Source organism: Protobothrops mucrosquamatus, unplaced genomic scaffold, assembly GCF_001527695.2.
Source record: "Protobothrops mucrosquamatus isolate PMUCROS unplaced genomic scaffold, P.Mucros_1.0 scaffold_201, whole genome shotgun sequence".
Classification (NCBI taxonomy): Eukaryota; Metazoa; Chordata; class Lepidosauria; order Squamata; family Viperidae; genus Protobothrops; species Protobothrops mucrosquamatus.
The window spans coordinates 706,485-729,253 of NW_015386277.1; the positions used below are offsets into that span (position 1 = coordinate 706,485).

The 22,769-nt window shown below is 36.8% G+C and overlaps 1 protein-coding gene across 2 annotated transcripts in view; it reads left to right on the plus strand.

Moving 5' to 3' along the window:
• Positions 1-22,769, plus strand: part of FBXW7 (F-box and WD repeat domain containing 7) — a 52,639-nt gene that overhangs the window by 26,924 nt on the left and 2,946 nt on the right. For both annotated transcript variants that reach the window (XM_015825711.1, XM_015825705.2), the window contains exons 4-9: positions 1,969-2,103; positions 13,038-13,161; positions 13,691-13,827; positions 15,793-15,906; positions 17,617-17,798; positions 19,060-19,285. In XM_015825711.1, coding sequence (XP_015681197.1) covers positions 1,969-2,103; positions 13,038-13,161; positions 13,691-13,827; positions 15,793-15,906; positions 17,617-17,798; positions 19,060-19,285 — 918 coding nt within the window. The remainder of the gene's footprint in view (positions 1-1,968; positions 2,104-13,037; positions 13,162-13,690; positions 13,828-15,792; positions 15,907-17,616; positions 17,799-19,059; positions 19,286-22,769) is intronic.

Genomic DNA, 22,769 nt, shown 5'->3' on the forward strand with positions numbered 1-22,769 from the left:
CACCCTCTCCGAGGGGGCCAAAGTTTCACCCCCTATAGTCAGCGATGGACTCAGCTGACTATGCCGAGACGCCGGTAACCACAGCCACTCGGTCTTGGACGGGTTGAGCCTGAGTCTGTTCCTCCCCATCCAGACCCTCACGGCCTCCAGACACCGGGTCATCACGTCAAGGGCATCGTTGGGGTCATGGGGTCATCGTTGGGGTCATGGGGTCATCGTTGGGGTCATGGGGTCAAGGGTCATCGTTGGGGTCATCACGTCAAGGGTCATCGTTGGACTCATGTTTAAGGAAATACATTTTAAAGACTGAATATGTGGCATTTTTCATTGCTAATTTCAGGAATTGATAATAGAACAGAATAAAAAGTTGGAAGGGACTTTGGAGTTCTTCTAGTTCAACCCCCTGCTCAAGCAGGAGACACTATACCATTTCGAACAAATGGCTGTCCAATCTTTGTCAACTTTTGGAGGCAAGCCAGTTCATTGATTAATTGTTTTCACTGTCAGGGAAATTGCTCCTTAGTTTTAGATTGGATTTCTCTTTGATAAATTTCCATCCATTGCTTCTTGTCCTGCCTTCAGGTGCTTTGGAGCAGGGCTTTTCAACCTTTTCACAGATTGTACCACATTTAAGATATGGCAATATTCGAGTACCACCAGTCGCCTAGCAAGATGTCAAAAATGTGACTAAAAAGGGGGGGGAAAGTGATAAAGTACAGGTAGTTCTCAACTTACAATAGTTCGCTTAGTGACTGTTCAAAGTTACAATGGCAGTGAAAAAAGTGACATGACCGTTTTTCATACTTATGACCGTTGCAGCATCCCCAGGGTCAATCTACATTTGGATGCTTGGCAACTGATTCATATTTATGATGGTCACAGTGTCCCAGGATCATGTGATCCCCTTTTGCAACCTTCTGACAAGCAAAGTCAATGGGGAAACCAGATTCACTCCTTTTATATCCTCTCTTCTCTCCTCCCTCTTTTGTATCCTCTCTTTTCTCCCCCTCCTTCTTTTATATCCTCTCTTCTCTCCCCTTTTATATCCTCTTTCCCTTCTTTTATATATTTTCTCTCCCCTCCTTTTATATCCTCTTCCCTCTTCTTATATCCTCTCTTCTCTCCCCCCTTCTTTTATATCCTCTTCTCTCCCCTTCTTTTATAAGCCTCTCCTCTCTCCCCTCCCCCTTTTCTCTTCCGTGCACCCTCAGCTGATTCCTCTCAAGGCTGCACTTCTCCATCTCTCTTTTGCAGTCCCCTTCTCTTTCTCCCGTTGTCTTTTTTTCTTTTCCTCTCCCGCCAAAACCTTTTATAGCCTCTCCTCTCTCCTCCCCTCCTTTTCTCTTCCGTGTGCACCAGAAGCGCTGATTCTGGGGCTTCTGTCTCGCCTCTGCAACCCTGCAGAAGCGCGCGGCGATCCTGGGCTTTCCCCAGCCCCTATAGCCCTGCAGAAGTGTTGATCAGCTGTAGCTGCATGCAGCGATCCTGGGCTTTGCCCATCTCCGACAGCCCTGTAGTTCCAGCTGTCTCTCCTTCAGGCTTGTGCGGTGCTGCCGCCACTTCAGCTCATTCCCATCCCCCGCTATACTTGTCGCATATCACTGGCCAGTTGCCAAAGTACCACCGGTGGTACGGTTCCAGAAAGCCTTGAAAATCTGGCTCTAGTCTCAACCTGGGGTTGATATTTGTCACAATTAATGGCCCCTGTTTTGTTTTGTGGGATTGGTTAGCAGAGTATTTCACTCTAGGATGCCTATTGATTTAATATTTCTTGCTGGTTTTTGTTCATTAATTATACACCATCCTAAGTCAACTGGAGATAGCCTGATGAATTTAAATGATTAAATAAAATAAGATTTTTTTTACTTCAAGAGTTTATTATAACAATTTCCAAATATTACAAAGCTTTTCTAACTACAGTTTAGTGAAACAATAGTATGAAAGTAAATACAGTTTTGTATCTCTCAGAGCTGGAGTGGACCGGAGAAGTTGCTTGCCTTAGATGAACTGATTGATAGTTGTGAACCTACCCAAGTGAAGCATATGATGCAAGTGATTGAACCCCAGTTTCAACGAGATTTCATTTCCTTGCTGCCCAAAGAGGTGAGGATTCTTATTTAATATTGGGCTCTGGGTACTGTTTGACTATATAATCTATCATTTGCCACCCTTAAGCATTTCCTACTAATTATAGTCCTCAATATTTTCAGCATAACACTGCTAATTGGTGTTAAAAAAGTTTGGAAGGTGAATACTGCTATGATTTAATAATGTAGTTCTTAGCTTAAATAAATGCTTGCAAGACCAATGACTATATTTCATTGACTAACTTACTGTATGTCCCAGGCTGCTTTGTTACGATCATTTTTTATTTGTAATTTTCTTGAAGCTTTATAACTAATTTAAAATAATTTAGGTTAAATATTTTCTATCTTGTTAGCATTTAGCTTCCCGAAGGTTGGATATTATCTTTCCTGGAGGGACTAGTTTCATTATATATGACATAATCTCTTGTAGAGTTTGTTAGGATTCTCCTTGAATTAAGTAGACAACCTATTTATTCAAACTTATAAATCTTTATTTCAATCTTAAACATAGACAAGTCTTATTCATTCATTTATTCAGTTTTTGTGGCCACCTATTCACACATCATTCTGATTAATTCACAAAGTTTAAATCAGTAGAACAGTTAAAACTGGGAGGGGCATGCAATTACAAAATATTCACCCATATTAAAGGGTACTACTCTTTATGCCTTACCTTACTGCCTGCAGAAAGAGCCTGGTCTTCAGCACTTTCTTGAAGGCAGATAACATTGGGTTTGTGCAGATGTTGAGGGAAATGTTCCAGAAGGCATATACAATGAGAGAGACAACACCTTCATGAGGTGACTCTGTTTAATATATGAGACCCAAAACATGCTGAGTTTATTGGATCTTACCAAATGGGCAGACATAATAGGATACAACCAGTCCTGCTTCTATATCATGAAGGACATGTTAGATAATAATTAGCACCTTGAATTGAATTCTCAAACCTACTGGTAACTAATACAACTTGTATACAGATAGTCCTCAATTTACAACCATATTTGGGACCAGAATTTCAGTTGCTAAGTGAGATTTTACGACTCTTTTGCAAAGTTGTTAAGTGAATCATGCAGTTATTAAGCAAATCTGACTTCCCCCTTGACTTTGCTCATGAGACACCGGCTGGGAAGGTTGCAAATGACTCTGGGATGCTGCAACCATTGTAAATATATGCCACTTGCCAAGAGCCTGAACTTTGATCATGCGACCATGGGGATGCTGCAACGGTTGTAAGTCGTGAGGACCAATTAGTCATTTTTTTCAGTGCCATTGTAACTATAAACGGTTGCTAAAGAAATAATTATTAGTCAAGGATGACCTCTAATAGTGTTACAGGAAGGTACCATGCTGCAGCTGGCACCAACCCATACTGTAACAGTTGTACTTTCTGAGTGCTTTTCAAGGATAGTCTCATGTTGAACATATTGTAGTGATTTTAGTGGGAATGGACTGAGGCATGAGTGATCATGAGTAGGGCCTCCCAAGTTGGCCCATCAGTTGAATATGTACAAAGACCTTCCTAACCAAAGAGGTCAACTGCTTCTTGAGCACAAAAGAAACACATATTGTGAGCTAGCTCTGATTGGGGAAGTGCCACCCAATCCACAGCTAAAGTTGGTAAATCCCCAGAAACATATAAATCATTCTTGCCAGATTGAGTTTCTCTATAGTAAAAATATTTTTGCTTAAATATAAGACCCTGGTATTATTTTTTCAAATCTTTTGCCTAAAAATTAAACATTCAGTTTATCTAAAATCCTTTCTCATAGAAGGGTGTCTACCGTGTCTTTGAAGAATATCAGTAAAGTTGTCACAGGGAATACATGTGCTAAGTATTAATTAGAAAGGAAAGTTTAAGTGGACAAGTAGGTTTTAATTACTTTTTTTAGTTGACCATTTTTACAAAGAATGCTTTCCATTACCTTTATGTTTCAATTAATTGGGTTTTTTGCCAATTTGTGAAATTAGCTGAAAAAATGTCATCAGTATTCTGTATAATTTTGAGTGTAAGATTATTTTGTCAAATGCCTTTCTCATGTGAAAACTATCACTTTGCCAAAGTCCATGGAAGACATATTTGGGAATTATTAATATCTCCTTCTGTGCTCAACTTGATCTTCATAATGTGAGACATGACAATGTCCATCCCATAATTAAGTTTGAATCAGAATATTGGTTAAGTAAGCATTCCTCAAACTGAACCACAAAAAAGAAGATATTGCTGGGAATATCAGTAAAGTTGGGAAGCAAAATGGAATGTAGCAATCTGAATTATTTTCCTTTAGGCCAAAGTTATCATCTTTTAGCACCATAATACCTGCACTCTCTGCGCCTTCCTTTCCCCATGCACACTGCAACAAAACATAAGTTTAACCTCAAATATGCTTAGAATGTTCAATTTCCTGAAATTTGATATAGGTGATGGAAATGATTAAAAAATACAGCCAACCAAACAATATCTATCCTGATAGGTTGAATGTGGCTGTTCAAAACTGGCTAATACATTTTAAAAATGCATCCATCAGAATAGGATAATATATTGTTAAATGTGTTCATTAAAATTTGCCAAATTTTGTATACACCAACAGTCCCCAACCTTTGTGGCTTTGGCTGCCTGATGGAGGGGAGGAAGAGGGGACCTGGGCCCAGTGGGCCAGTGCGCATGCGTGCACATAGCTTAACTTGTACGAGTGGCAGGTACACGAACATGCAGCTCAATTTGTGCAAGTTCAACTGCGCACATCTGTGCATGTGTGCCGGCCTGCCACTCATGCATTATGAGCTGTGTGCACATCAATCTGCTGCTCGTGCAGCCTGGTTGTGAATAGGCCACGCCCAGTAGTGGGCCGCAGCCCAGGGATTGGGGATCCCTTGTATACAGGTAGTCCTCGACCATCATGTATCACATAAACAGATACATGAAGATGCAACAAATTAATCCATTGCACAGAAAGTCTATGGAGATTGTCAATCATCCAGGTCATAGTTGTTCCAAAGATGCTTTTTCACGAGGCAACTGAACTTTCTTGTTTTTCTTAGAAGACGTTTTGCTTCTCATCCAAAAAGCTGCTTCAACGCTGACTGGATGGTGGGGAACGGAAGAATAAAGTGAATTTTAAATTTTACAGACAAAAACATGGCTGCACCATGGGTTCACCTCTGCCCCCCATTTTGCCAATCTCTACATGGAAGAGATAGAAACCAAAGCCCTAAACTCCTTCACAGGAATTCCACCATTCACTGTGGACAATATTTGGCTCAAGATCAAAACACAGGAATTGGAAACATTCACCAAACATATCAATGTGGTTGGATAGATACATCAAATTTATATGTGAAGATGTTTAGGAAAATAGTCTAGCCTTTCTGGACTGTGCAGTATACATTAAGGAAGACAGAAGCCTTAACACTGAAGTTTACAGAACCCCTCCTCCCCCCACAGATCAATATTTACATTTGATTTCCACCAGCCACTGGACCACAAAATGGGAGTTATCAGAACCCTACACCATTGAGCTGAAGGCCTGCCTAACAGCAAAGATGGAAAAGAAAAAGAACTAAAACACATCAAGGAAGCTCTCAGAACTTGTGGCTATCCCAAGTGGGCCTTCATCAAATCCCAAAAAGACCCAGCAGGAGCTCCTCCACAACAGAGAAAGAAGAAAACAATAAATGAAACAATGTGGTCATTCCGTACGTTGCAGGATTATCAGAAAAGCTCAGAAGGATCTTCAGCCAACACAATGTATGTGTACACTTCAAACCCAAGAATACACTAAGGCAGAAGCTTGTCCACCCTAAGGATAAAACACCTCGACACAAATTAAGCAACGTGGTATATGCAGTACAATGCAGTGAGCCATGTGCAGATCTGTACATTGGGGAAACAAAACAACCACTTCATAAATGCATGACACAACATAGGAGAACAAACCCATCAGGACAAGATTCAGCAGTCCATCTGTATTTAAAAGACAAAGGCCACTCTTTCGAAGACAGCAAAGTCCACATTTTGTACAGGGAGGACTGCTGGTTTGAAAGGGGTCAAAGGGGCCATATATGTCAAAATTGAACAGTTCTCTCTCAACAGAGGGGGAGGGATATGACATCTATCTTCAGTCTACAACACAGTCCTTTCAACAGTTCCAAGAAGACTCCACATCCATTTGCACTACTCAGGTGACCCCGATGACACAGATAAACCTCCAGGTGGCATCAACAACTTTCTAAAAGAATGCAAATGACCAGCTGTTGCAAGGAGTATAAATCCTTCCATTCCCCACCATCCAGTCAGAGCTGAAGAAGCTTTTTGGATGAGAAGCAAAAGAAAAACAAAGTCCAGTTGCCTCATGAAAAAGCATTTTTGAGTCATTACACAGAATAATTTACAGGCGAGTCCTATGGCAGGTAAAGGGTTTGGAAGGACATCTATGGTCATAAGGTGTTACTGTTGTAAGTCGAGGCACCCATGTAACCAAACTTGATTTTATAATTTTTGCAGTGATCATTAAGTGAATCTGCAGTCACTAAGTGAATACCACAGTCATAAGTTTTAACACATTCTTCCGAATGGGCATTTTTTTCTGGAAATCAACAAAAAATGTTGCAAATTATGACCATATTGCTATGGGTTGTAAAGGGGAGCCAGTTACCAACCACCTGAAATATAGCCATGTGACCATGGGGCTGGCTGGCTGGCTGTCATTTTACGACAGCTAGAAGTGCTTTACAGGCTATAAAGCACCCATTCAAGGCCTGTCAGTGATCTTTATTCCTTTCTGGTTAATTGAATTGGCAGAATACTTATTAGGACACCATTCTATGGTTTCTAGAATGGTAATAGAAATTTGTAAATCCCATAATCCTAATTTGTCCTAAAGGTGGTTCAAAATACCTTTTAATATTCATAAAATCAAACTATGAGTAGAGATCACAATGATTTTATAATCCAACCTTTATGCAGTGTGCAGGAAAATTTGATTCTTCAGATCTGTAGCGGTGGCTTTGCAACTGCTTTAAAAACTTCAGAGATAGAAACTTCTATAGATAACTTGTTTTGTGTGCAAATCTTACTAACAAGAAGTTTTCATCATGTTTAAAGAAAATCTTGTTAACTACATCCTGTACCCATGATGTCTGGTCATAGTTTTTGTAGTTGTGGATATAGTTCATGAGAGTCTTCTCTATGACACTGTTTTATGTACCTGAACACTGATACGGTACCATGTTTCCCATCGCTTCTTTCTACAAACTGAACATAAGTTCCTTTAGCCTATCACCCACCCCTAACCATAACCTGTCCATATCTCAGTATTGTACATAGTACTCCAGTTGTGGTCTTAACAGAACAGAGTAGAGAGGAATAAGAACTTCATACTTCTTAATCGTATACATGTTTGCATCCCAGAACTATATGGCCTTTCTAGGAACTGTCTCATGTTCAGCTTATTATCAGTGATCACACCTAAGATCTTCTCAAATAAATTTCCCCATTTTTAAGAGTTTATCAAGAAAATTTGGGATGACCAGGTCCGTTGGCAGAACCATGTCTTCAGGGCCATGCAAAAGAGTGTCAAAGTGGGGACCAATCTTATTTCTTGTTATGACCCAGGTGGTCAGTGCAAGGCAGGCCTCTAAAGAGTTCTTTATTTCTCTTAAAGTTTCAGCTAGTGGCCCTCCAACCACCGGTAAGGCTCCACCCTCACACTACCCTGAAGGCAACTACCTTCAGTCCCCCAAACAAAAGCCCCTATAGTACCAAGAAAGTCCACAGAGTAGGCACATTTTGTCCAAATCAAAATACGAAGAGCAATCTCCCAAGCAAGGCAAGGCAAACAGCAACAGGACAAGTAAAAACCGGGGTGTAAGCCAAAGCAAATAATTGTTCCTGGCAAAGACTAACTCCCCATGGCTTCTCCTTAAATTACTTCCCTCCAGGTGTTCCTTGTGAGGAGGGGTGGGGTGACCTCCTCCTGAGTAGCCTTGCAGCCCTTCTCTGGGCTTGCCTATGCTCCACTCTCCTTGCCCTTGGATCGAGTGGAGCAAGCAGCTGTTCCTGATCAGAGGAGGTTGGCTGCCTATCAGCACCACTGCTGGTCATTAGCCAATTCTCCCCTGTATCTGTGCAGGCAGGCAGGCAGATCTCCGTCTGGTCAACCACCTCCCCCAATGCCTGAGGGGCTTGGGACAGCATTGTCCTCTGCCCCGGTGCGCCTTCCCTGTCAGACGGTCCCAGCTCCAACTCGTCGTCCTCCTCCTGCGAACCAGCCTCTGAGGGGGCCATGACATTTCTGCAGATATTCCACAGGGAGAGAGCCACTACAGAGAAGACCCTTCTTCATGGGTGCCACTAGATGGACCTCCTTAGGAGAGGGGACCCTAGCATTCCCTGCCTCCCCACTCTGTTAGGAAACAATCTATTTGGGCTTTGGAAAAGAGCTTTCTATGTGAGGTATACAGAATCTTACCGAAGTACAGGTAGTCCTCGATCAAAAAAACCCCCATTATAATTGTAGTCACATGACCAGGGAGCGCTGTAAATGTGTGCCAATAGCCAAGCACCCAAAATACAATCCTGTTCCTGCGGGGGTGTGGAGTATAGGGAGCAGCCATTAGAACTTAAATTTGGGTCATTAGCCCTCAAGATGTCTGTTGCAACTTCAGTTGCTTAGCTACCAGTCATACATTAAGGACTACCTGTACTGTTTTCTGTCTATCTGAATGTCAATCCCATATTCTCTGCTTAGATTCTACAAGGGTATTTTTCTTCCAACTGTCTTCAATAGAAATACAAATACTTCTTGTCCTTCAGGTGCTTTGGAGCTGCCTTCAGGTGCTCATAAAGAGCCATGGTGGCGCAGTGGTTAGAAGGCAGTACTGCAGGCTACTTCTGCTGACTGCCAGCAATTTGGCAGTTCAAGTCTCACCAGCTCAAGGTTGACTCAGCCTTCCAGCCTTCCAAGGTTGATAAAATGAGGACCCAGATGTTTGGGGGCAATATGCTGACTCTGTACACCGCTTAGAGAGGGCTGTAAAGCACTATGAAGTGGTATATAAGTCTAAGTGCTATTACTATTGCTATATCATATCATATATCATATATCTTTCTCTGCCTTTGGCTCAGATGAGGTATTATCAAAAACTTTGCTAAAATTGAGTAGATTATATTCCCAGTATTCCCCTTATTCTCTAAAAAAAACCTTGCCTTTCATTTTGGATCCATTTTGTAATTTTATATCCAAAATGTAATTTCTAATGGCCCCTAAGACTGATTTTCTAAACCTGCCTGCAGTTGAGAAGACAGGATTATGATTAGTTCAGAAATATTTTGAATTTGTTCTAAGTTACTCTCCTTGCACTTATATTTATCCCTTACAGTGGAAGCGTTTTGAGTCTTAGACTTTACAATTTTATTTTAGAACTACCACAATAAAGTAGATTTAGAACTACTACCTTATAATCAGTGGTGGGATTCAAATATATGAATAACTGGTTCTCTCTGTGGATGCCGCTTCCCAAAGTCCATTCTGGGCCTGGGCAACAAAAATTTAGCTACCAGTTCTGCTGAACTGGCTGAATCCCACCACTGCTTATAATTTGATCTAATTCTCAGAATGATTTTTGTTTTCCATTTTTACTATTTGAGTGCAAAATATATTAGTTTTTTTCTTTTATATTTTTTCACTTATGAGCTGTTTCTTTCCAATCATGTTCTCATTTTTTTCTTTATATAATTGCTTTGAATTAGGTGTTTAGCCTATTAAAATATCTCAAATGCTATTAAGGACATTGAGGACAATATGCACATTTTACACAGCATAAACGACCAAATTAAGAACTGAAGAAAATTTAAGTGCAGAACTATAAATATTTTTGATTAAATCAAGCAGACCAAAATATATAATGCTTCATTAAACAAATAAGGTCAATATAATATTGTTAGAGAGTTTCCCAACTCAGAATCACCTCATAAATGAACTTGTCATTTTTTTTCAGCAAAATAATTAGAATCACAGGTTATATTGTGCAGTTATGCTACAAACCTGTTTTCCTCAGAAACCATTCTTATCAAATCCATTGCTTTAAATTAGGTCTTCAACTCTTCTTAGTGTTTATATAGAAATTCCACTTACGATTCTCAGAAATTATAGTCTGTTCTACTATTTTATTTTTACCATAACCTTGTGATTTGAAATACATCAGTAGTACCAATAGAGGAGACTGTATGTAGTTCAGGGTTGAACTGTGGAGTTCTTGGTGCTTTCTGAGCATGGTTGGTTGCAGAAGTTTCATTACCCTCCTGGGTAACATCATCAGTGTGAATGAGTATGGATTTGCTCCCTAATTAATATTCAGTAGCTTCCCCTACCAGTTTTGGTGGATATGTGGGGTTTTTTTACCCCTTGGTAGTTTCTTGATTAGGGTATTGTTCTCTGCATAAGTGTTTACCAGGTACTAATCTCTGCTTATCTGGATGTTGGCTGCTGAAGAGGATGTGTTCTGGTCTTTTGATTTCCTTTTTCGCTTTCTCACTGTCTCTTTAATGGAGAGTAAATATGGTTTATTTCTGTGTGTCTGTTGATAGCTGCTTTGTCTGAATCCCAGTCTTCCAGGAATTCCTTAGCATTTTTGAATTTACCTTGGATGCTCACAGTTTCCCAATTGAAGCTATGGTTGAATGTAACTATGTGTTGTGAGATTAAGGAGTTTTCATATGTCTTCTGACAGCTAGTTGGTATTCATGGATACTCTGCTAGTTTTCTACCTCTCTGTGCCACTTGGTGGCTTTTACACTCCTTAAACTATAGCACTAGTACGTATAACTATATATTATAAATGGCTCCTGTTTTGTCTTCTTAGGCTCCTAGGTCATTTACTTAAGATATTTTGGAGGGGTTTATTTGGTTTTTGTGCTACGGTGATGTGTCGTTAATAATTGTCTGTTGGTTGTTTCTGAGATGTTTTTGATGTATGGTAGTGTTATCCTTTTTATAGCTTGTGTTAGTTGGATTATAGCAGTTTGAGTGGTCAGGTACTTTTTGATAAAGTTGTAGGGGTATCCATTTTGTTGGAAGATATCGTATAGGTTTCCTTTTTCTGGTGTTCTGTGCTGCTGCAGTGTAGCATTCTTATACAGATCGTCTTGTATGAGGATAGATTGTTGCTTAGTAATGGAGCACTTGGTTAGTGTGGGTTATTTTTCAATAGAATTACATTTCTAATTTGCCATTGTTTCCTCTGCTGATGAAGATATCCAGGAATGCTAGTGTCCTGATATTTTCCTCTTCCCTTGTTAAATTTATTACTTTGAAGATGTTGATTGTGTATCTTCTCTAGTTGTTTCTTTTTATTATGATGAAGGTGGCGTTTATATATCAGTTCCACAGTTTTGGCTATATGTGTGGAATTGCTATAGTTTTGAGACACTGAATTATAATCTCTGTTATGAGTCCTGAATGTGCGATCCAATGGGTGTTCCTCTGATTTGTTAATATATTTCTTTATCAAAATGAAAGTAGGTAGTTGGGCAGATTTTTATGAGATCCATGATTTCTAGGTATTTTGATCTTAGTGTATTTGGTTAGGTTGTGCATGTTGTATAGTGCTGCTGCCATTAGTTCTGGATCTATGGACATATAAATGCTATGATGTTGAAACTATAATTTCATGAGCGTCTACTTTTAGCTCTTTGATTTTCTGGAGGCACTATAATGGAGAGTTGAAACTATCACTTCCCAATATAAGATATCCAAACTTGTTTGTAAGTTCTTTGGCAATGTTGTATGTTGGGATCCCTCGTAATAATATAATTAGACAAAGAAATATGTCAGCTTGTGTATTTTTGGATGTCCATAGAAGAGTGGCAGGATGAGTCCACTGCTTTTCATCCACCACTGTTCTTTTTTTATTTGACTTTTCTTGGTTAGGTTGTTGAGGCTTCTCTTAATTGGGTTGTGTAGTGTTGGGTTGGTATTTACTGAGATGTAGGTTTCTTTGTCTTTCAGTAATTCTTTGGATTTTTGTATGCATTCTGTCCATGATAATCATAGTTGGCCTTTGTTTTCTGGAATGTTTGGTGATGGTTTGGTCCTTCTTCAGGTTTTTGAGGGTTGCTCTATCCTCTGCTTTGAATTGGCTCTGCTTCAGAATTCTTCTGATCTGTGGTATGATTGTTTGCCTTATGTTTTCTTGGATCTCTATGGTAATTCCTGTGGTGTTTAATACTGCTGCTAAGACTGCAAAGAATTCTAACTGAGCCCAAGATTATCTAGCTGGTTTGTGTCTAATGCGGATCTCCTGGTTTATAGGCTACTGGCTATAATTTGGCTCATGAGCAAGCTGGTTCGTGAGTGTCCTAGATCAATCTAAATCCAAAAACACTAGAGAATTCCTGAAAGCTTAGCATTCAGACAAATCAGCCATAAGTACACACATAGAAATAAACCATACTCAAACAAGACAATACAAAAACTAAGAAGGAAACAAAAGATCAGAACATATCCCCTACAACAGATAACACCAGATAAGTTGGAATTTCCATCAGAGAAACAATCAAGCAGAAAACAATACTCTAATCAAAGAACTACCAATGACAAAACCACATTCTCACCAAAACTGGTAGGGCAAGCTACTGAATATTAATCCAGGCGCAAACCCCATACACACTCATATTGATGATGTTACCCAGCAAGGTAATGAAACATCCGCAAGCAAACAGAGAGTACCAAGGACTCCACATCAATAGTAGTAGTAGATAGTATTTGTAGAAACCTCTCAAATTCAAGGATGTTTCTTGGGATTTTGGAGAAGTCGGCAAGATATAGGTATTATGCATGTTGTTTGTTATAATCACTCTTTCTTGATTATATAAGTGAATATATAAGGCATAGTAAATTACCTAATTATTTCAATGAGTTTCAACTTCCACTTTTTTTAAAATTTTTGTAGCTGGCTCTATATGTGCTTTCTTTCCTGGATCCCAAGGACTTGCTGCAGGCAGCACAAACATGTCGATACTGGAGAATTCTGGCAGAAGACAATCTTCTATGGAGAGAGAAGTGCAGAGAAGAAGGTAAGGTTAAATTTTTTAAGTTCTGAGATTCATTGAAAAAATGCCTTTGGTTATGGAAAGATCATTATTTTGAATGTTTATATTTCATCAAAAAACCAGTTCCAAATATATGTTAACTTGCTTTGTTAAATCAAACAAGCCAATAAATATGAATTCTGGTATTCAAGGCTGGAATAGTAGAATTCAACTGAATGCTGCTGAACCTTTTGTTTGTAGATTCAAAAAACCGAAAGAGATGTGCCCTCATGTTCCTCCAGATCATATATAAAGCTTGAAAATGAGGAACAGAATAGTAAATATTTCATTAAAAAAGTGTAAATGAGATATTTGAAATAACAGAGGTAAATAGGGGTTCTAGTATAAGGCTTTATGATAAATTGGATGGAAGATAGAATAGTTTTGAGTTGCATGACAAACAGGTGAGACGTCACTAAGACTGTTACACAATTGGCAATAGTTTATCATTTTGGAAAGGGAGGGTAATGAAACATGCAACTAACATCATTTTGGGTTTGTTTAAAATATATAGGAATTGATGAGCCTTTACATATCAAGAGGAGAAAAGTAATAAAGCCAGGCTTTATTCATAGCCCATGGAAAAGTGCTTACATCAGACAGCACAGAATTGATACTAACTGGCGGCGAGGTGAACTTAAATCTCCTAAGGTAACCAACCATTCTTGAAGAGACTATTATATTATGAATATCGTAAAATCACATCTTAGTATTGGTCTGTTCTGATTATTTTTAATATTTAAGAATCTAACGTTCAAATAATTTGCAAAAAGTTCAGCTTCAATATTTTGTATTATTATCTTTTTCGCTCACATGTTATAAGTATTACAGCTCAAAACAAGTTTCTTACTTCTTGATATGCTGACAGTTATATCCATTTTAATGCATACATGCAATTTAGCGTATCATATACAAAAAGTATAAATGCTTCCATTTATATGTTAATTTTCGCAGTCAACAAAAATTGAATTTAAAAGTGAGCTGTGTTCAGTTTTTAATGTTACTTATTGAGAAATTCAAGTTAGAAATTATAATAGGTAAAACTGCTCAGGGCACATCAATTTTTTTGAATAATGGAAGCTTCTTTATACCTTATTTGCCTCTCTTCCAGAGGCTCCCTAACAGGTATAATATCCAACATTAAGAGATACTTGCTTTTTAAAGTATTTCTACAATTATCAGGGTCTTACCAAATATTTCTAAAAATAAGGCAAATTATAGCATGCAAGATATAACAATAAAATAATCAGCTGTAATGGTGTTACCCTTTTGTGTACTATGCAAACAGTTAAAGGTGCTCCTTTAATATGCTAAGGCATCAACTTAAGTTATACCTGCAGTTCAATGTGTATTAACAAAATTGGGTATGACTGTAAATATATGCTATTTAATCAATAGTATTGTGGTTAATACTATTATGGAACTTGAATTTTGGTAATGATATCTCAAAGTTTAAGTACCGGTACTAAATAATTCGAACTAGGAAAATATTTAACAAAGTTAGATTGAAAAGCAAAATCTCCAGTTGTTTTCAAACCTCAACAGATTGCTGCAAGAATCTTCTAGGAATATATACGTGTCCTACCTTAACATGTCATAAAGATGAAAATGAACAGTAAATTTAATATTGCCAGATTGTACTAATAGAATAATCATACTGCCAAATATTCTGCTGTGTAAATAATTGCTATAGACGTTAATTTTGTGGCCTTTTCAGTTAAATTTATTTGTTTCTAAGACCCAGATTAGCCCATAACTGTAGGACACAATGAAAACTGTTGCTATAATCTTAGTGGAGAGAAATTCAGTTAGGCATTATTTTATTACAATATTTTCAAAAGCCATAATATAAGAGATTTGTCTTCAAAATGGGTGATTAAGATACAGAAATCTTTGAGGGATGTTACTGGGGCTTATCAGAAAGGAAAAATAGCATTCTTTAATCTATGTTAAATCACAACATTGTCTGCAGGCATATAATTCAGTCCTATAAAATTAAGCAACTTTAGATCTATTAGTTCCTCTAAAGGAAGAACTAGTAAGGAACTTGCATATGCAAATGTGATCATATGGAAGTTTACATAGACCTTGTGAATGCCGTTTTAATTTTTATGGAAAAAAGCATGTAAATTTTTTCACCAATGAACAGTGGAGAATGCTTTTTGAGCCAAATCTTTTTGTCTAATTTCACAATGGGATTGCCTCTTTTTTCTTCTTTTCCAATCCAATGAGTAATGAAATCCAAATATCAGGTTAGTTAAAAAGTCAACAGAGACTCAGCTGAATTTGTAATGTTGCCCATTTGAAACAGTCTGTATGTATGAAAAAGCACGCACAAAATGGAGTCACAATTAATAGTAGCAAAATGGTACTAGAAGGAAGCATGGAAAGATAAATCATGTTATACATTACAATATTGCTATGAGTTGATTGCTACTTGTTCACATAGGTAAGCTGGACTAAACAGCTGAAAAAACATGTAAATAAAAACATGTTTTGTAATATTAGGAGAAATATATCCTAATTAAAAACAATAAGAACTACCATTTTTATTGTAATGGTATAATCAATTCTATTTTTGTCTGATATGTGTGTGTGTTTTTTTTATATTGCTAGGTGCTCAAAGGTCATGATGATCATGTAATCACATGTCTACAGTTCTGTGGTAACCGAATAGTCAGTGGTTCTGATGATAATACATTAAAAGTTTGGTCAGCAGTTACAGGAAAGGTAAATAAATATGTTTACTGCATTTTAATAAAGATCATCTTAAATATGTTCCTTGCTTTGTCAAACATGTTTTCTGTAGCTCAATCTGGTATTCATAATGCATAGTTCTATTTTTTCTCTGCACTTTTCTATTCACTTCACTCCCATTTTAAACCAGAGTTCCCTTATTAATATATAGGAATGTGGTATTCTGCTTTATAACAGAGCAGGCAATCATGCAAGATGGGGAACAAAACCCAAAGCCTGGGGTTGTAAGGTCCATAATGTAAGGTCCATAATCCATAATTTATTATGCAAAACTGTGAACTACTTGAGCAGTGTTTTTTGATCACTATAATCTTGGAAGTGGAGATCAACATCATATATTGTACTATATATGTACTATTCTTTTATGTGAATCCAGTATTGTCATTGGCAGCATGTTAGCCGTTCTCGTATTCCCACATAGCTGATACCCTGTCCCCCCCACCCTAAATGATTTAACATAATTGTAGTGCATAAACAGAAAAAATGCAATGTTACAGAAAGAATGTGGTATTTAATTTAATTGAAATAATACTTAAATAAATATATGTTTATTTAGAATAATTTGTGTGTTTCCTGTTCAGAAGATGATGTATCTAATTCATTTAGCACTGTTCACTAGAATTAAGACTATCTCTAGGGTGGCCTTTAAGCTACTAAGCGAAACCAAATTCAGTATTACTAGATTTTAACCCATTTCATTTATTACAGTCTGGGAAATACCTATTTGAAAACCATTATATTTAAAATACTGTGCACTTTCCAATTTCAATTAAATTGCCTTTCATATTTCTAGCATAACTAAAATTAGTAGCAGAAATTGTCCAAAGAAGCAATAGGGCCATTCAGAATATTGTCCTAACCAAGGCAAAGGGCAAATACTGTATATACCAGCCACACTTTAACTTTTAAAATTAGGTCACTGGCCAAAATGTTGTATGAGTTGCAGTTTATAAAGATTATGAATCTTTTAGAATTATTCAAGCAAAAAAATTTAAAAGCTATTTTCAAGTAATGCTGTCTGTATATCTCTAGTTCTCTCTCCCCCTCTCTCCCCCTCTCCCTCTCTCTCTCTCTCTCTCTGTAATTTAAGATAATCCATATGGAATTTGTGCATAAAATTATCTCCTCAATTGCTGGTTCAAATTAATATATCAACCCCTCTTAGTAGTATGATATACTGTAGATCTGTAGTATAAGTATAGAAACTACTGTAATTCTACTCTTATTTTCCTAGAATTATGAACGCTTCCAACAGGTGAGCAACCCATGGGTTCATGAGCCCCTCCTCCAGGGATACAAATTAGTCCTGACAACAACAAAAAACAGAGTTTGAAGATAAAGTAACATGAAAAAGCAAGCTGTTTTTTTCTTGCACATATTGCAATAACATACAGCTTTATGCTGTTCCTATGTCAGATTCAAATCAAGTATGTATTTGAATGCCTCATGGTTAACTTGCTGGTACAGTTCCAGTAATCCATTTGTATATAATAGGACAATTGAAGAAGGCCAGTGAGGGCACTAGAAAATTATTGCATTGATGTTACCACGTAACTGAGTTCCCTATTTCAGGTATCAGCCTGAAGAATGCAGAATATTACTATGTGCAATAATAATATACTACTTCATCTGTCTTTTGTCGACTTTGTCTAAATAATAACCAGATTAATTGTCTATTTTCAGTGTTTAAGAACACTTGTTGGACATACAGGTGGAGTTTGGTCTTCACAGATGAGGGACAATATAATCATCAGTGGATCTACAGATCGGACTCTCAAAGTGTGGAATGCAGAGACTGGAGAATGTATACATACATTATATGGGCATACCTCAACTGTGCGTTGCATGCATCTCCATGAAAAAAGGTAAGCATTTATCTTGCATACTTTGTTTGAAATGTAACAAACATACTCTGATATTTAAGTAGTATTTTTAATGTACTGTATATAACTTTGTTATACTGAAGTTTTATATTTAATAGAAAAATATTAGACAACTTGTAAATATAAATAAACTATTATGCATTATAAATTTTATTCTTTCATTTATGTACAAATGCAGGAAAATCAAAAACAAAAAGTTTCCTAAGAAAAAGGAGGATGCAAAAAAGAATACAAAAAGATGAGATAGAATACCACTCAATTTAATTATTCAATATAAAGCCTCTTCCTGCTGTTTTCTTTTATTCTACTGTAATATCTATTTGTACTAAGTACTTTGCACATTTTCTTGCAAAGAAGGTAGACAGTTATAGTTTCTAAGTCAAGATATTAAAATATAAGGCAGAACAATATTCAAAAGCAGCTACTTTCAGTTCATTATTAAAAGGTATGACGCATGCAGGTAGTTTAAACCTGGGATCATGATCAATATGAATATTTTGTAATCAGGTGTTCCAATAAAGTAAAATAGTGTGATATTAAAGAGAAGAAAAATACAGGTAGTCCTCGACTTAGAACTAATTGTTTAATGACTATTCAAAGTTTCAACAATACTGAAAAAGTGACTTATGACTGTTTTTCACACATGACTTTTGTAGCATCCCCATGGTCACATGATCAACATTCAGATGCTTGGCAACTTGCTCATATTTATGACTATTGCAGTGTCCCAGGGGCCTTTTGATCACCTTTTGTGACCTTCTGACAAGCAAAGTCAGTGGGGAAGCCAGTTTCACTTAACAACTATGTTACTAATTTAACAACTACAGTAATTCACTTAACAACTGTGGCAAGAAAAGTCATAAATGGGGCAAAACTCACTTAATAATTGTCTTGCTTAGCAACCTAAATTTTGGGCTCAATTGTGGTCATAAGTCGAGAACTACCGGTATAAAGATTTTTAGAGGACACATTTTAAGAGTCTTAATCTGAGTCTTTATATTTTAATTTGTTACTAAATTCCATATCTCCTGATGAAGACAATTTATTTCTGAAATCCCAGAACTTACTGCAAATATTTTTTTTTTCCAGCCTAAAAATTAGTTGTAATATTTCAGTTAAATAGTTTTTATCATCCTATCTATAAGTTGGGTTGATTTAAATGTCTGCTTAAACATACCGCCTGCTTAATCTGGACTAAATACTGCTAAAACAGCCACATTATTTTTATTTTTCCACTTCCTAGAGTTGTCAGTGGGTCTCGAGATGCCACCCTGAGAGTTTGGGACATAGAAACAGGCCAGTGTTTACATGTTCTGATGGGTCATGTAGCTGCAGTCCGATGTGTACAGTATGATGGCAGGAGGGTTGTTAGTGGAGCTTATGATTTCATGGTCAAAGTTTGGGATCCAGAAACTGAAACCTGTCTACACACCTTGCAAGGGCATACTAATAGAGTCTATTCATTACAGGTAAGCGTTTTGTACTAAGTGCCTTCAGTATTCAACAAGAGTAATTAACTGGTGCCTAAATATTTGCTGAGCAACCAGTACAGTATTGACAACTAATGAGATCAAATCATTTAGTCTCTGCATTCTGTATTTCCCTTTTTCTTCCTTTCCCTATTCATCTAATCTTTTGTGTTACATTATGACATTAAAAATCAGAGCATAGCCATTTGTCTTATAAGAATTCAGGCCAGATCATCTGACTACACATCCATATATTTGAGATGAGTTTCTTAAATTTAGCTCAAAGAGCTAAATTTAATGCATATCTTTTAAAATTGAATAATTTGATTTATGCAATTAATAATAACCATTGAGAATGAATAGGGACATTTATTATGTATTATTATGGTGTTCTCTTGTGTTACAGAAAGATCTGTAAAGAATTTTTCTAATAAGTTACTAATAAATTGGGTAAAAGATTTTAGAGGGACTCTGCAGGTTTTAAATATAGCTTCTAAATGGGAAAAATGAATGGTACTTTTAATTGAATGGGTTATTAAAACTGTTAATGACAATAAATGTCTATTTAAATTTAAAGCATTTCTTAGAGTGTCAAAGATATTTTTGTCATTACAAGAAATAAATTATAAGAACCATGTAATAGTGGAACTTGTGTTTAAAGAAAGTGCTTTGCAAAACAGTTATATTAAAGTTATAACAGCTTTACTTTAATTGTATTATTTTTCGTGCACATACTTAAACATATAGTTTCTTGTAAAATAGAAAGTTTATTGATTTGTTTGCTTCATTTAATCAAATTTAACTGTTTTAAACTGAGATGAATTTTTAAACCAATTTAATAGAAGAGATTTTTTGCATATTTCATTTATTGGATTCATGTCTACTGTACATGGTACAAAAAGCAACGAAGCATGAAATTATTTTAACAGTGGTTAATTTTTTTGTTATTTTTCAATTGTATTGTGAAGATTAGAGAGTCTGATTTATAGTTTTTGAAGTCACATTTTTTAACAATTAAACTTTTGTCATAGCATGCTGTCCATAACCACTAATTCAGGCTTCATTGAAAGCCAGTTTAATAATAGAACGTCATCAGCATTTCTACATATATTGTAGAGCAGCGGTTCTCAACCTATGGGTCGCGACCCCATTTGGGGTCGATCGACCATTTCATGGGGGTCGCCAAGCAAGGCTGTCCGCCATTTTTTCCCCCTTTTCCGGCGGGTGCCTTACCTCCCTTGAGCTGGGCCAGCTGGTGGTTGGCCTGCTCTGTCTCTGCCGCTTGCCAGCTACGCCTCGGCTGGCGCAGGGGGCAGAACCACGCATGTGTGGCGCTCCCGGGCAGGGAAAGTCCTCGACTTACAACCGGTTGGGTAGTCCTCGACTTATGACCGGTTTAGTCCTCGACTTACGACCGGTTTAGTCCTCGACTTACGACCGGTTGGGGGTCGCGGCATTAAAAAGGTTGAGAACCACTGTTGTAGAGAGTTTTCTAATATCGTAAACACTAGCAAAATTATTATCATGCAAGCGTCTTTGGACCACAAATGGCTTTATCAGAATAACTTCTTAGATAGGGATGTATCTGTATACCCGTGTGTGTGTGTGTGTGTGTGTGTGTGTGTGCGCATGCACATATTTGCACATCCATCTGTGGACCGTGTGAAGTTTGAGAGTGAAATATAGAACATGTTGTCAGTGATTGTAATATTGACTGTAATATCACAAAGTAGTTATTAGATATGACACTGGCATTATTATGCTGAGCTAATTAACATGTACAAATCTGTACTGTCTAATTTATAAGAAAACTCTGAATCTCTTAATGAAGTATAGCTTAGACGTTTGGGAGTGAAATCTTGTTTGCTTGCTTAAGGCTACGCAGGGATGTCAGGGATGGGTTGTCCTAAGGAGAAGAAGACTTACTATGCCCCCCTTTTCTTTGCTGTGAACATTTCAGTGCTAGATTTGAATCTGGCTATTCTTTTGCATAGACATGGATCAATTTATACAGTGCAAAGCATAATAGAGGTTGCTTACAAAGAATGGCATGTGTATCATTAGTAAATGAAGAGGTGTGCAAACTGTTGGTACAAGTAACTACCATATTAGATTCTGTAACAATTACTAGATTCTGTCTAATAGAGATCAGATATAAAGTCCACTACATGATGACAGTGTACCTTGCGGGGTTTGAAACAACTTTTAATCTTACTTATTATGGATGAAAGGATTTGATAATAAAATAAACATGTTTTTCATTTATAATACAGATTAGAATCACATATTCATTGCCAGATATAGCTTTTGATAACTATAAGCATCTTAAAAGAAATGAGCTTGTTTTCTTTTTCTCTTTTTGGTATGTTTTAGAAGTGACAAATTAGTCGTTTTAATTCATGCTATAAAGGATATTTGCTATGACTGTATGTGTTCCCATTTATCACGTGTCTGGTAAATTGCTTGGTCCAAGTTAATTGCTTGTTTTAAATTAAAAAAAGAGGCCAGTAGAATAATAAAACATGTGAAATATGGTAGCACTAGGACAATTCCAAAAGGGGCAAGCCACCTGGCATTCTGTCATATACATTCATGCAGATGTGCACATTAATGTGCACATGTCAGGGTTAGGCACTCATTGTCTACATGCAATGCACAATTTCCATTTTCCAACTTCCAGTTCTCTTATCATACTGTTGAAATGGTTAATTTTGGTATGTGTCTCACCCATCTCCTTTTGCAGTGGAGACTAAAAATAAGGGGTTATAATTTTTCTCATTAACTAAGAGAAAACATTTTCAAAAGTTACCCAGAGTTGATAACGTATAGAGAGGAAAGAAATAAACTGTATTGTGCAATAGTGAAACATTTGAACTTTTTAAAAACAAGCTTTATAAATGTGTAAGATACTTTGGTTATAGAATAATAAATGTGTAAATCCAGCTTTTGGGAAGGACAAAAAAATTTTTAATTTGGTTTTATAGCATGTATTTAAATCTGTTTACTTGCAAATGTACTTCTTAATATTAAAGGAACAATCTTAAAATTATTACGCAATCTTCCAATTATTAGGCATTCTTGAAAGGCTATATGTCATAATAAAATTTAACATTTTATATTTGTATTGATTGAGTGGATTGGATCCAGACTGTCAGGTTTAAACTAATCCTTGCAAATCACTGGGATATGCTAGTCATGACCAAATTTTCTTGATGCTTTTAGTCAGACTACTAAAAGGCTGACATAGTGTGTATCTAAGGATGTTTTCTCTGACAGAAAGAGGGAACTTTCTAAATAAAAGTACACCTTGTTAAAATTTCTCTGTTGCAATATGACTTAGCAATTTAGTGAAAAAGGTATATTTTTAAGAAAAAGGCCATTCCATTCATTTGTCCATTAGGAATATAGAATATTTGTTATAAGTAAAACATGTAGCCAGAATGGCTTCAAAAATATTTATGTTCAAATTCTAACCTTATAATAA